Source organism: Setaria viridis, chromosome 9 (assembly GCF_005286985.2).
Source record: "Setaria viridis chromosome 9, Setaria_viridis_v4.0, whole genome shotgun sequence".
In the NCBI taxonomy this organism is placed as follows: Eukaryota; Viridiplantae; Streptophyta; class Magnoliopsida; order Poales; family Poaceae; genus Setaria; species Setaria viridis.
The window spans coordinates 43,869,582-43,884,034 of NC_048271.2; the positions used below are offsets into that span (position 1 = coordinate 43,869,582).

At 39.1% G+C, this 14,453-nt stretch overlaps 1 protein-coding gene across 1 annotated transcript; it reads right to left on the minus strand.

The window, feature by feature from the left end:
- Positions 1-170: 170 nt before the first annotated feature.
- LOC117836404 (chromatin-remodeling ATPase INO80) lies at positions 171-11,609 on the minus strand. Its single transcript, XM_034715817.2, has 22 exons — positions 11,388-11,609; positions 10,013-10,097; positions 9,056-9,843; positions 8,769-8,969; positions 8,566-8,676; positions 8,013-8,398; positions 7,815-7,923; positions 7,656-7,736; positions 7,340-7,506; positions 7,111-7,236; positions 6,829-6,990; positions 6,695-6,752; positions 6,349-6,579; positions 6,034-6,180; positions 5,366-5,914; positions 4,901-5,158; positions 4,443-4,550; positions 3,746-3,840; positions 3,491-3,647; positions 2,033-2,233; positions 1,646-1,774; positions 171-1,009 (listed from the first exon to the last, which is right to left on the minus strand). The coding sequence occupies exons 1-22, from the start codon at positions 11,475-11,477 to the stop codon at positions 719-721; spliced, it is 4,530 nt and encodes a 1,509-aa protein (XP_034571708.1). The 5' UTR covers positions 11,478-11,609; the 3' UTR covers positions 171-718.
- Positions 11,610-14,453: the final 2,844 nt, after the last annotated feature.

The window sequence follows — 14,453 nt, forward strand, 5'->3', positions numbered from 1 at the left end:
ATATACCGCACAAGGAATCCAAGGAAGATGCAAACATTTTATTCCAGGAAATCCCCAATGAAAAATACAGTGTTCCCTCTTTTCGGTTAGGCGTTTGACAGAAGATGCACTGGCATAGAACGTATGGTCGACATGAATTGGTTAGGCGTTTTGACAGATGCACATGCATATAACAGTCTGCTCGACAAAAACACATACTATTCGCTGCGTCTTCTTTCAGATACAAATATCTATGCGCTACAGAGAAAGTTACCATTAGCATGCATGCCTGCACGGTCAGAAATGATCAGACACGTTCAAACTCCACGGCAGATGTTTCCAGCCGTGCTCCTTTTCTTTAGTTATCAACACGAAAACTATGATCAATACAGATAGCTACGCTCTTTACACAAAATTATTTCTATGCGTGCTGGTCACTGGATCATCTCTCATGCTTATGTACACAATGGTCACAGCCAGCACAATGAATACTGCAGAGCAGACTGCATGCAAACCTTTGGAGGGCAACCCCTTTGCCTTTAAAAGGCAACCTTCGTGAGCTTATTGCCACCGCACTGATGACGAAATCACCAATTTTGCTGATTTCCTTATGGGAGGTGTGCGGTTAAATACTTTCTTGACCACAGAAGGCTCCAGATCTGCACCCATTTCTGATGCCCAAGCTCAGCGTGATAAATTATTCTCTTCTTGCCATTTAGCATCCAAGGTTGTCATCTTCTCATTCAGTAGATTTCACTCCGTCTTGCACCTCTTCTGTATCATCATATTCATGGCCTGTGTGATTTTCCACTTCATCTGCTGGTTTCTCATGATCAGCAGCAGCAGCTGGTTCCTTATCATCACTCATGCCCTTCATCAGCCTTTTTGATCTTTTAGGCCTTGGTTCAGCAATTTGTTCATTTTCTGCGTGACCACTCCCTGTAAGATCACCTCCTGTAGGGGCCTCTCCGTTCTTGTCCACATTGTCATTATCATGTGTCCTCGAATGTTTCTTGTGTGAGCTCTTTTTCTAGAAATATTTTAATAAACACTTCAATGAGTGAGCAGGGCTTATACGACAAGACCAAACAAATAATCTAAGTGATGGATAAACAAGGTGGCAAATAAAAATATGAAGACTAATTTGACGTTTGATGCTTTTTGCACACTCAGTTAACAATACAAAATGTTTATAAGCAGAGAGTCCAATACAACAGTAGGCTTGGATTGCGAGCTAAGCCAGCCCAATATAACATCAAGATGCAAGCTCATGAAGGCAAATACAAGAAATTCAAAGTAGCAAAGAGTTCTCAAGCCAAGTATTTCAGTTTAGAGCTTTGCTCTCAATTTGCATTGATATTGCACAAATACAGCAATCATATGTTATCATATGTGCAAGTCAAGATCAACGGAAATAGCCCAAAACAAAACCCCATATAAGTTTTCCAACCATAGAAATTGTAGTCACACAAAATTGAATTTTTAAATGTTTTCTTATATACTAAATTTAAATTTTAAGCCTGCATAAATTATTGTGTCAGTGATTTGCATCCATGTGTATTCACAAATGAAGAATGCTCAGGAGACCGCAGGTACACAGATCAAAAAAGAATAATGACTCTTCAGAGGGATATGATGTAGCTTCAAATGTATTTCACACATGTACCTTTTTGTTGGTTGCGTTATCTTGATCTACAGCTTCTGCAGTAGCATCATCCAAGTCCTCTAGTGTTAAATCTCCTTCTTTGTCGACCTTGATGCCCTTCGCTCGTCTTTTCTTTTGTCGATCCTTTGCCTAAAAGGGTAAATGGAGGGGAAAAAACAATATTCTCACAAGACTTTCCCATTGAATTTAAATATAACTTTTTTGACAAAAAGAGGGGAAAATGGCATTATACACTAAAAAGAAATTGGTTCTAGAAGCCATTGTTTCAAGGGACGCAGACCAGTATTTTCATAAATAAGTCTAACGGACAGGTAGAGTTTACGAAGGGTATGTGCTACAGGTGTCAGATAAGTGACAAAAAAAAGGGAAATGATACTGTAAAGTTACCTGCATGGATATTTCTTTCAACTTATGTGCAATTTGTGTGTCATCAAGAAGTAATGAAACAACATCCTCTTGTCTCATCAAATGATCGTCCTGGACATGTTTCCCCTTCATGACCAACTCTTGCACTGCATTTTTTTGCTTTGCTCTTTGCAATATTTTCTCCTCAATAGTATCTTTGCATATAAGTCTATACACAGTTACCTAAAATTGCATATTTCAAAGAAAATATAAGGAATTGAGCTATTATAAAATGTATTCCCACAAACAACAAAGAAATTTGGTTCCAGAAACAGTCGAGAATACAAATGGTTACAGTCAACAGTTTGCCAGGTAGCATCAACAGACTCGCTGCTTCTATGTTACCAGTTAATTTGTAAAACTTTCTGGAGCAGAACCCCTCTTCCAAACAAGCTAAGAGGACTTTGATAAGGATGATTGCTCTAGGGAATTAAATCATGGGGGTTTGATATAAATCCTCCATCCAAAGTCCAAACAGGCCCTAGATTCGGAACTATAGTTTGCAACATTGCAATGTTGTAACCCAAATTGGAACCTCAACATTACAATAATGCTGGCTGCAAATCAAGTACTACACTTAAGACATTGAGTCCACTATGCTACTACCGTCGTTATTATAGGATAAATTGAGGGAAACCTAGTTATCGACTAATGAGTAACGACAGTGCTCTCTTTCAAACGTTCAATTCCTATATAACTGATCTTTATTACAATGAAATGCTTAAAGGTGAAAAGTGACAACCAATGAATTAAATAGATTCAGTTCATCAAAGCCCCTATATCAAGTCTAGAACAGCTACTGGTCGCAAATACTTCTTGTTTGGACATCAAACTTCCAAAAATTGACGATCTATATACCCTTTTAAGCACATATACATTGAAAAACGTGAAAACCATGTATAAATTTTCCTCGAAGAATACCTTCATCACTTTGTCAGGTTTTATAAGCATATTACAACAGGAAAGCATTCAAATATAAGCTTTGCAGATCGCATCAATATCCGAGACAACAAATATTTGCTAAAAGATATGCTTTGGAATGCTATTGTAAGATTTGACAGGATTAACAGTTAAGTCTGACTTTGTTAAAATCGTCTATCTAGACAGAGTATGTGTATTATTCAGTCCATGCTTGCCTTTTAGAACAATGCACTCTAGGGCAAAAACAGCAAGATAGAGTGGTGGATACTTCCAATATAAACTGAATGGAAGGAATGATGACTAAAAGTGGACACAAGAGTTAAACACCTCGCGCAATCTAACTTTTTAAATGTGAAACAAGCTAATCATAAAATAATATCATACAGCGGTTAGTCAAATATCTGAAGCACTAATGTTTTTCATGGTAAAAAGTGTCCTAAAGGAAGTTCAATGATCATTCAAAAACATAAAAATGGTAGTCAAGGAAATAAAGTTAGCAGGAACTGAAGTTTCAGTTACCTCTTTTGTCTGACCAAGTCTGTGTGTTCTATCCATTGCCTGCTGATCTTGAGTTGGATTCCAGTCAATTTCATAAAAAATAACTGTATCAGCAGCGGTCAAATTTATACCAAGCCCACCAGCTCTTGTGCTTAACAAGAAAACAAATACATCATTCCTACAGAGAAGAAAACATTGGTTAAGGCCATGATTCAACAAGGTTATATCATCTTATTGCAGCAGCTCAACTTGCCACCTAACCATTAATACATTTACCTATTCTGGAAATCTCGGACCATGTCACGACGGTCCGAGATTGCAGAAGACCCATCAAGTCTGAAGTACTTGAATTTTCTGAAATTCATGTAATCCTGAAATAAAAAACATATAATTATCATAATTAGAAGGATGAAACTTTTAGTGTACCAGACTCAAAAGTACTTTCTTCACGAATAATGGACAGACATATCATTTTTCTGGTAGGGTTTTCAACTTTGCTGAAATATTTAGAAGTCTATTTTCAGCTCCTTAGCCAATTCAAAATGTTGGTATTAGAGATAGTGGAAACCAAATCAGCTACCATGCTTCTAAACATCATTAGGATACACATGGTTATGTAACCTTTAGCTACAAAAGGTATATGAATTATTGACTTTATCCTACAAAAGATAGCTCGTAGATTTATCTATTTGCATAAATATTTGTAGACAAGACGAATAGTCAAACCAATGAAAAAGTCAATGGTGTCGTATATTTAAGAACAGAGGTAGTACTAATTTCTGTTGAGTCCTATGCAACATGGAATGATCCCAAAAAAATGTAATTTGCATGATTATCTATCAATTAAATGTATCAAGATTTTAGTTCTCATTCAATTTATTCAACTGAACTACTCATTGGAATTCTATCTGCAATTTTGTCCAAAGAGTTGTACTTTAACAAGAACTGGAATGCATAAAGAAACAAGTAATACCTCAAGGATGTCCAACATTTTAGTCATCTGAGCAAAAAGGAGCACACGATGACCTTCAGCTCGAAGGCGCCGTAATAGCATATCTAAGGTGTGGAGCTTCCCAGAATCCTGTCATTAAGCACTCCATATTAGTAACAAGGTACCAAAATTACTAAAGGAAGGTGGAACAAATACAGAGATGAGGGCATTTATGCTAAGGAGTTCAAATGTTCTAACAATCTAAGCAGTTCGAAAGGCACCTCAAATCCACATTGATTTAAATGATAACTTCAGACCTCCATTTGGAACATTGGATGGGGGTTTCTTCTAAAAACAATGTTTTGTTCAAATTTAACTAATCTAAGGAATTGAACCAAATATCCAAACAGGCCCTAAAAGGGTGATGAATATATGCAGGTAAAAAAATAAACATAAACAACAATATGCAGCATAACACAATAGAAGTGATGAAAACTTACAGTGAGCATTTTAGCTGGATCAAAATTACTCATCGGCGGAGAAGACCCAAATATCCTATAGGGTAGCTGCAGCATCGGCTCAAGTACGGGCAAATCAGTATGTAGTTCTTGTATCAGAGGATGGAGACCAGCTGGTTGTCTAGGACCATTGAACTCGGAAGTACGAGCAAATCCCAGGAACAGTTTCTTGGCCCAAGGATCATGCATCTCATCGGTGAACTTGTAGGCAAAATTTCTATCGGCACACCAAACATTTATCTGGCAAAGGGGAGGGGAGGGGGGAGGTGTTAATGAACACTGGCAATATTTGATAAAACAGATAGATTTAGTAATAACAACTCCTACTTGGAGGTTACAAACTTTTAACATTAGAGCTAAAATGTATTCAGAGATGATCACACACTGATGACCTCATGCAATGCACTATCCAAAAGAAACCAACATGGATAGGACAAATGGACTCACAGGCGGTGCTCTAGCTGGCGGAATAAAAGCATATGCTGAACGAAGAAGCCTTATGTTCGATGCAAGCCTGTCATGATGAGAAAGCACCAGTGCTTCATATGGGCAATCACCTGGGCCAGTTCCAATCTTTGTTCTAAGAAAACTGGGCTTGGTCTTTGTAGAAGAAAGCAATCGAGCAACTGCACGAATGCTTGTGGAATCATTCTGACTAAAGACATCAGGACCTTCTGAATCAATGAATGCATCCATAATTTCATCAGTGTAGTTCCTATTCAATTGCATTGCTAAAAATGCTAGTCTCTCAAACAATGAAGAAGTGGCCAAGAAGGAAGCTTCAACTGGGGATATATTTGATAAACGCGTAAAGCCAAATACACCAGATGATAGAACAGACACATCTGATGAACTAGCTTCTGGAATGGCTGAACAATGGATATTGCTGGGCAAAAATATATTAAACAGCCTGTTCAAATATCCACTCCGAAATCCACAGCCGTTTCCAGAAATTTCCATGTTGCGGATGATTCCCTCATACACTAACTTTGGAATCTGAGAAGATTGTGGTAGATAGATATTAGCATATTGTTTGTGCTCATGGAAATATATGCGGGAGGTTGTAAACTGCATGTCCAATAAAAAACAAAGGCAAAGATAAACAGAAACTATACCTCAAACGTTATAGGATTTCTCTTGCCGGCATAATATACATCTTGTAATTCCCCAAACGGGGGAGAGAGAAGTGAGTTTGGGATATCAGCAAAGTAAAAGTAAGAACTTCCCTCATTGCGCTCAAACAGCTCCGGGTGATTGCAGACCTGCAGAGGAAGAGCATCCAGTTACAAACAGAAAAAAGAGAGAGAGAGAGAGAGAGCCAAATTTAGCTAAATTTACATTAGGGAAGGAACTACTTTTGGACAGTTGGGTTCTTATAAATGATTTTCCACATGATCAAAAGTGAGAAAAGTATTATGGATATATACTACCTTCCGTAGCTGCATGACAATATTCATCAGGCTAAGTAACTTCTTATCATTTAGATTGCCGCGACTTCCATCAAGCAGCTCATTAAGAGATATCTTATTTTTTATGGCTTGATAGAAGACTTGCTGACGAGAACTCAATTTGCAGGGGACAATTTCTTCTTTCTTTTTGGTCATTTCAGCGATGACATCAATCTTAACCCGGCGCAGCATAAAGGGCTTCAAAATTGCATGCTATAGAAATGGAGAAGTGTCATTATAATCTTACAAGGATAACAAATTGTACCAAACCCCCCCCCCCCAAAAAAAAATCAATAAAAACAATAGAAACAGTATGACCACATCTTACCAGTCGACTAAGCTGATGTTCATTCAAAGCTCCCCCATGCTCAGCATGACCCTCAATACTGGCAAGCCAAAAATATCGTCAGCAAGTCTTAAGGATGGACATAATAAAGGTAGAACTACAGCAAAGATAGGTACCCCTTTGAGAACCACTCGTTGAATTGTTCATGGCTGTCAAATAGTGTGGGCATGATGAAATGAAGAAGTGCCCATAACTCAGCCATATTATTCTGTATCGGTGTCCCAGTGAGCAGCAAACGATTTCTACAGTTAAAGCTCAGCAATGTCTTCCAGCGCTGGCTGCAGCAGAGCGACGCAATTTGTCAAGCAAGGGAGGTATATAGGAGAATTCCAGAATAAACCAATGAAGGTTGGCATGAATTGGAGGATTTTTTTTATTTAAAAAACGTGTAGAGTCACCTGCTTGAACTTTTTATAGCCTGGGCCTCATCCAGCACCATGTATTGCCACTTAACACGTCTCAAAAGCTTCTCTTCATTCACAAGTATCTGATAGTTTGTAATAAGAATGTGGAAGCTAGCATCTCTGTAGAGTTAAAGAGAAAAGTCACATGATTAGACATTCATGTTATGGACCTTTTGAGGAAACGAGCCACCTGCATAAGTTTGTGCCCTAGCCAGCAACTTACCTGCGATAAAGACGCTTGGGGTTGATATTCTTCCGGAGAACTATCCTCTCTGGGCCCCAGTAAGGAAGTATCTTTAGGTCAGGGCAGAATCTAATCAACTCCTCAGCCCAATTATTCACAACAGATGCAGGAGCCACCACAAGAAAGGGGCCCCATATATTTTTGTCCTGCGTGATATACCAATGTCCCAAGCGAATGGTTAGTGTGCTACAGGATCGGTTACAAATGTCAAATAAATCATGTTGTATTACAATAACCAAGCACTAGCTTGACTAGTGGAAAGATAGCTTTTAGGTTAAAAAACAAATTTCCCAACCTCAGCCAAATGAGACAGGAATGCCATAGCCTGAACGGTTTTGCCAAGACCCATCTCATCAGCAAGAATGCCATTCAACCCCTGCAACAATTCAAAATTATTAAGTGAACCGAACACTCATACCAAACGGTCAGAATGCATCAGCTGTTAACAATTTACCTGCTCATAACAATTAACCAGCCACTGTAAGCCCTTTAACTGATACTCTTTTAATACACCCTTAAACAACTCCGGTGTCTGCACAGATGACTTCTCAGGCATTGTTGAACTAAAAATAAGATAGCAGCAAAGCAATCAGTTCTAGATAACTCATTCATAGTTTAAAATATTGAACCAAAATTTTCAAACAGAACTTACGGGTGTAATAAATCAATCTTGCTTGGGTCCATGCTAGATGAATCATCAGTTGGAAGACCAGACTCGGAAGTCTGACGAAGCCTCACAATTTCACTATCAAATGCATTTGTCTTCATCTTTTGTTGAGAGACAGCATGCTGAGCTGCTCTCAAGGCCTCTCGCTTTAATTGAGCCTCCTCAGGATCTTCTTCCTCATCTTCATCAGGGACATCTTCCTCATCAGGCGGTGCTGAGGCACCAGTCTTGTTTTGCATGAAATGACTATAAAGCTCTGTTTGTGAAAGCAGAAAGTTTAGCCTCTGTTGCTGTCTTTTTGCTTCACGTAGCTCCTCCTCACGCTTCAAAGCTTCAGCAGCTTCTCTTTCTTCTTTTTTCCTTAACTCATACTGATAAGATGGGGAAAACATGAGTGTCATAATCCGAAGGTGTCTTGTTTTGAAGACAACTAAAGGGAGAGAATATATATCGAACTTGATGCAAATAATGAACAGATAATAAAAAGAATTAAGAAAGCAAAAAAAAGTTTTAGCAAGGGTAAGGGATAAAAGAAAACCTGCTCTTTGTCTACTCTTTTCCAAAATATCAGCATATCCCTAGCCAGCTTCCTTGTACGTATTGCAGCACATCTCATCAGTTTCAGTGACCGGCTTACTTTGAGTTTTACCTGGATATTTCAGACATGCATACAACAAGACTGTAAGCAAGAGCACATGAAAATTTTACAGTACAGGGCAACAACATGGATGGGTAAAATACCTCCCGTTGGCAACTATCAGAGAAGCGCTTCGCATCTACTTGCCGTTTCTTCAGCAAAGCATTGAAATTCCTGTGATGCTTTGGGATGCTTTTGGTAGCAAGAGACTGCCATAGTTTGTAAGTTTTTTCGGCCTCTTCTTTCACGATTACAGAAGGTTCCTTCTTTATTATTTGCTTCTTTGGTAAGCTACGCTCGATAATCTGCATTCATGATATGGCCATGGTTAATAAATACAGAATGTACGAAATGCAAATAAAATTAAATCAGCTAAGAGCCTAAGACCAACCTCATATGTATCTCCTTTTTCCAAGACTTTAACATAATGAACCTGCAAATTGCCAGCTTCTGATATAATAAACCTCCGTATTCTCCCAGCTGCTCCTTCTGGGATTGCAAAGGGGTCCTCAGTAACTTGAAGAGAAAATTTCTGCACCTTTACCCTTTCCTGAAGAGATTCAAACTGTGGCAGAGGTTCAGATAATCCACCACGATTGGAAGCCTCGAACTTTTGGTCAGTACCAAGCATTGCTGCTAGGGTGCGCAAATCTAGCATGCCCTTTAAGAAGTGTTCCTCGACGCGTATATCAGAAGAAACAGGCAGATTAAGGGATGATGCTAACTTATCATAACCCTCCGGAATTGAGTAGCGTATATTATCCCCCATATCTAAATAGGTGGAATCAAGGGACGCTACAAGCTTATTAAAACCACCATAGGTTTTAATACATTCTATCCCACTGTACTCATGTGAGGCTTCTACTTCATCCAATGTTGCAACATTCCTGAAATCGCTTATGTGCTTCATAGTTTTTTTACCACCATTTTTGTCTTTTATTTGGGGACTTGCCACACGAGGAGGATCAGAACCAAAAGCACCCTCCTTGAACTTTGACCTCCTGTACTTCTGGACATGTTCACTGAGCATTGTACGGTAGTGCTCCTCTGTTATTCGGTTACTATATCCATCTGCCTCATCATCATCACTAGCACCATCCAGATGCCTTTTACGCTTCCGATGCAGGCCATGGGAAGCATCATTTATACCGTTGTACTGATCCAACAAAGATCCATGACCTAAAAAGGAAAAGTTGAATAAGAAAGATGGTGCACAAAGAAGCATGGCAAATGGGTAACAGAACTACTGAAGCTGCACAACGGATTTCAACAATGAGCAAGTTCAAAACAACTCTTAAACAGAAAACATCAAAATAAAGGTCAAAAGGTAAAGATAAAGGTGGCCAACCTTCGCTGCTTCCACTCCCATTCGGGCTGCTATGCCCATAGCGGGCAAGATCTTCTGGTACAGGAACCCTGAAGTTCAGCAAAGGCTGCAACAGTATTTTCAGTACAACCCATCATCAGAATGGCATTGGTAAGATAAACAGGCCAGAAAGACGTGTCTACTTCACGAAGTTCAAAAAATTAAGAGAACAGCAGTGTTACTCTATGAAATTCTAGACTACCTGACACCAAAAGGTTAAGGAGCCTACACAGATGACAGATCAAATAGATAGATATGGAACTATAAAACTACATGAATAATAAAATGATGGATCAATAAAACAAAATGCGAATGACTAAACAACTCTAGCATGACGACCCGAAATTCCCTTAGCAGGCACAAATCAGAAGATTACCAAACTGCATAAAATCAAACCCCGCAAAAAAAAATTGCTGACAAAAACTATGTAAGAGATAGCATGAAAAGAACTATCAGAGTACATGCATGTGGTAAAAAAATGTTTACCATGCGTGATTGCAAATGCTTAGAAGAACAGAACACAAAGCAAAAACTAGTTTGTGCGAGTAGTGAGTTTAGAGAATACAAGAATAGCAATAGCAAAAAGTGATAATTGACACACTGCAAACTAAGAAGACCACAATGACACAATGCATAGCAAAAGAGCACGGATAGATCCAAGCAACTAATAAACGGGGTCTGTAAATCAAAACATAGCATAACTACATTAAGACCAACGACTTAGGTGAGCAATTGTGCTAAAAAATATGAAATGAATATAATACTATAAATTTTGACAAAAATGATGACCGCGCACAAACAAAGACAGTTGACATAAGTTAAACAAGACGATAAGCACACCAGTTGATCACATGCCTTTTTGGTTTGAAACTTCTCTTGACAATCTTGCTCCCACATTTCAAGCCTTCACTCTTTCCCAACAACTCGCAAATCCTTAATGCACTAATACCAATGCTTACACTAGAAATAAACCAGCAGAGTGCAAACTAACTACAGCAATCGATTGCTATAATCCAAACCAATTAAACAGTAACATTGAGTATCAGTCACTAGAAACTATTGGAACAGCACCGCCAAACAACACGCATTAATCCAATTCTAGCCAGCCCCCAACACCCGAACTAAAAACGAGTCTCCAGCACAAAATGCCCACTAAATTACACAGAGAAAAAAAGGCCACAAAAGTTAGTAGCCCTCCAGACGAGAATTAACCCAAAACCGAGCGACAACGAGCTCAGCAGCCCACCCATTGCATCCACCACGCAGCGCCCCGATCCAACACAACCCCTAAAGCGCAGAGAAACCCACTTGGCGAGCGAAAGAGAGAGCGGAACCACCCAGCGAACAGAGCGGCTACCTCGAGGTTGAATAGCGCGGAGTAGGAGAGCCCGCCGCCGCCGCCGCCGTTGGCGCCCCCGCCGCGCGGGGGGGCGCGGCGCGGGTCCATGACGAAAACCCTAGCGCCCCTGCGCGCCGCGCGAGGAGGGGAGCCGGGGAGGGTGGACGCCGGAGGCGCGGCGTGGCGGCTGCTGGGTCGGTCCCGCGGCGTCGGCGGCGACGGGATTAGGGTTAGGGTTCGTGGGGCGGAAGGGGGTGGAGGTGGAGGGGGAGGGAGGCGGTGGGGTGGGGTGGAGGCGTTGTTGTGACGTGGTGGGGGAAGTAGTAGAAGGAGGCATGGCTTTGGCTTGGCCGTGAGGGGGGGAGAGAGGAGAAAGAGAGGGGAGCAGGGAAAGCGAAACGGGAAGGGGCTGGGTTTCCGCTCCGCTCGCTCGCCCAACCAACGTACGTACGCCCACTAGAGAGCACAGAGCTCTTGGATTTTGGAGCACGGCCTTCGTTTTATTTTCCTCTTAACTTTGTTTGTCCCCTTTCGAGCTAATTTTGGGCAAAGGATTTGTATAAACAAAAAATTTCAATGATAGTTTCAAACCCATCGGAATTCAGAATCGGAATGAATTTTCGATCTCGAGATATACTGCATAATCTATACTCATTAAAATAGGGGCGCATGTATCTATTTATAAACGAGACTATGTGACTGTATGTACCAGTACAGTGAATATCTACATCCGTGTTTTATAAAATAAGATAAGATTTGGTTGTTAATGGCTGATCAAGCTCAAATAAATATGCATTTAAGAAAAGACATGGTAAATATAATATCTACCTATGTTAAGTTTGTATCTCTCTAAATCCTGTTCCACACGGTAGGTCGGTGTTTGGTTTGCGCCAGACATTTAATGTGCTAAAAGAGTAGCTTTTTTATGTTAGACGATCCTATTTCTCGCCAAAAGTGCGGTGTTCATTTTGCCCGCTACACTACGACACGGTGTATTCCAGTAGGGACCAAACAAGTGTATCAATTTTTTTACCGAGCATCGTGTATTCACTTTGACTTGAAACGTTGGTTACCTAATTTTGTTTGGCTTTTTTTTATACACGCGACGCTAATTGGGCTATCATTGCAGGTGTTCACACCAATGCAACCCCACGCCCCTTCGTCTAGCTTGAAAATGTGAAAGTATTTATTTATAGTTTTTCTAAGAGCATTCTCAAGTAAACCTCCGTTCCCCAATCTTTCATTTTAAGTAAAATGTATGGTCGGTTCTTAAACTTATCTAGTTGTCCGATTGTATCACTTAGGTTCCCGTACGCTCAAAATGCATTTCCGGCTCCTTAAACTTAGGCTCGGGTGTCATTTAGATCCATATTCTCCCAAAATGCATATCTAACCCCCTAAACTTGACTTCGGATGTCATCTGGATTCATATAGTATTGTCATCTTAATTAAATTGATAAAAACTTATTTTGCAGAGATACAATTTAATTATAGTCAAATAAAGTGAATTTCAACTCAGCATGTGTGGAGAATATTGATGTGCTCAATCCAAAAGATTGATGATTTCTTACTTTAGAGGTAATATCTTAACTTGTTAGGTGCGCATGACAGGCATGCTCTAAAATCAAGGGTTTATAAGACAAGTTATTGTACGAATATTGGGAGAAGATGAAGGGGCAATAAAACAAATAAAATTTGATCTTATCAACTACATACCATGTTAGTGGGATGGCACAACATTTCAAGAGTTTAGGGATCTAAATGGTACCCGAAGCAAAGTTTAGGAGTGAGATCTGCAATTTGAGAGAGTACGGGGATCTAAATGACACCCAAGTCCAATTTGGGAGCTAATATGTATTTTGAGTGTATGGGGACCTAATTGACCTAGCCGGCAAGTTTAAGAACCAGCTATGCATTTTACTCTTTCACCTTTTCCAATAATTATTGGTATAAACCAATAATCCAAATCAACTCACCTCAAATAGAGTGCGAGGTATGACTCTTCCAATAAGGTGGTTGGATAAGGATGAAGTTATACTTTCTAAATAATTATTAAAGAGATATTGGGATATCCCAATTATCTAGTTGTTGGGAAAGGTTTATTGAAAACTAATGGAGATATTTTAATATATGTATTGGTTTCACTACTTATACAAGTCCTATCGATCCAACTTTTTTTTTATCACAATCCCACTTTCAAAATGCTTGGTTGTGGAGTTGTTCTTTTCATGCCCAAATTGTATATTGTTTTAGCTTTTCTAAGTGTATAGTTTTTTCTATGCACTTAAATATAATATAGTATATGTCTAGATGTATACAAACATCTATAAACCTAGAAAAGTCAAAACAAACTACAGTTTGAAATGGAGCGAGTAGTATTATTTTCTTTTAAGACCATGAATTCTATATTTCAAAATGCTTGACTTTCATACTTATACACCTTTTTTTTTATCATAATCCATCTGATTTGAATTTAGATAAATGTTTATAGGTATCTTTAGATTTAAGCTAATTGGGTGAATACTGGTTCGTAGCATTAATGAATCCAAATAAATGTTCGAATGTTTTAAGTATGTATATACGTGAATCGAATGTTTTAAGCATGCATATACGTTTGAGTTTGAGTTGCATCTTCATGAAAACTATTTGTTTCAACTATTAGATTAAAGTTTTCTTATTTACTAGCAGAAGTTTAGAAACCAAATCAATAAAGCTAGCAAAGGAACATAAATATTTTATTTTTTAAAAAGGTACAAATGAAATCCAGCTTCTCGATACAAAATAGCTCCGACTCATCTAGAGCTCCAGGTGTAGATGTGGACAGACCCCGTAGGATAAGCCGGAGTCGCAGCACCTATCAAAAAGGCTTTGAGTCAAACTCGAACATGCTAGATGTTACTTAGGGGATGTTTGGATACCCCTGCTAAACTTTAGCACATGTCACATTGGATGTTTGGATACTAATTAGGAGTATTAAACATAATCTAATTACAAAACTAATTGCACAGATGGAGTCTAATTCGCGAGAGGAATCTATTAAGTCTAATAGTCCATGATTTGAACAATGTGGTGCTAAAGTAACCA

Excerpts from the sequence above, each read along its gene's own strand:
- LOC117836404 (XM_034715817.2), bottom strand. The coding sequence starts at position 11,477 with ATGGACCCGCGCCGCGCCCCCCCGCGCGGCGGGGGCGCCAACGGCGGC. Across the intron at positions 5,915-6,033 it reads GAAATCCTATAACGTTTGAG|ATTCCAAAGTTAGTGTATGA; the intron begins GTATAGTTTCTG and ends CAATCTTCTCAG. Across the intron at positions 4,551-4,900 it reads ATCCAGCTAAAATGCTCACT|GATTCTGGGAAGCTCCACAC; the intron begins GTAAGTTTTCAT and ends GCTTAATGACAG.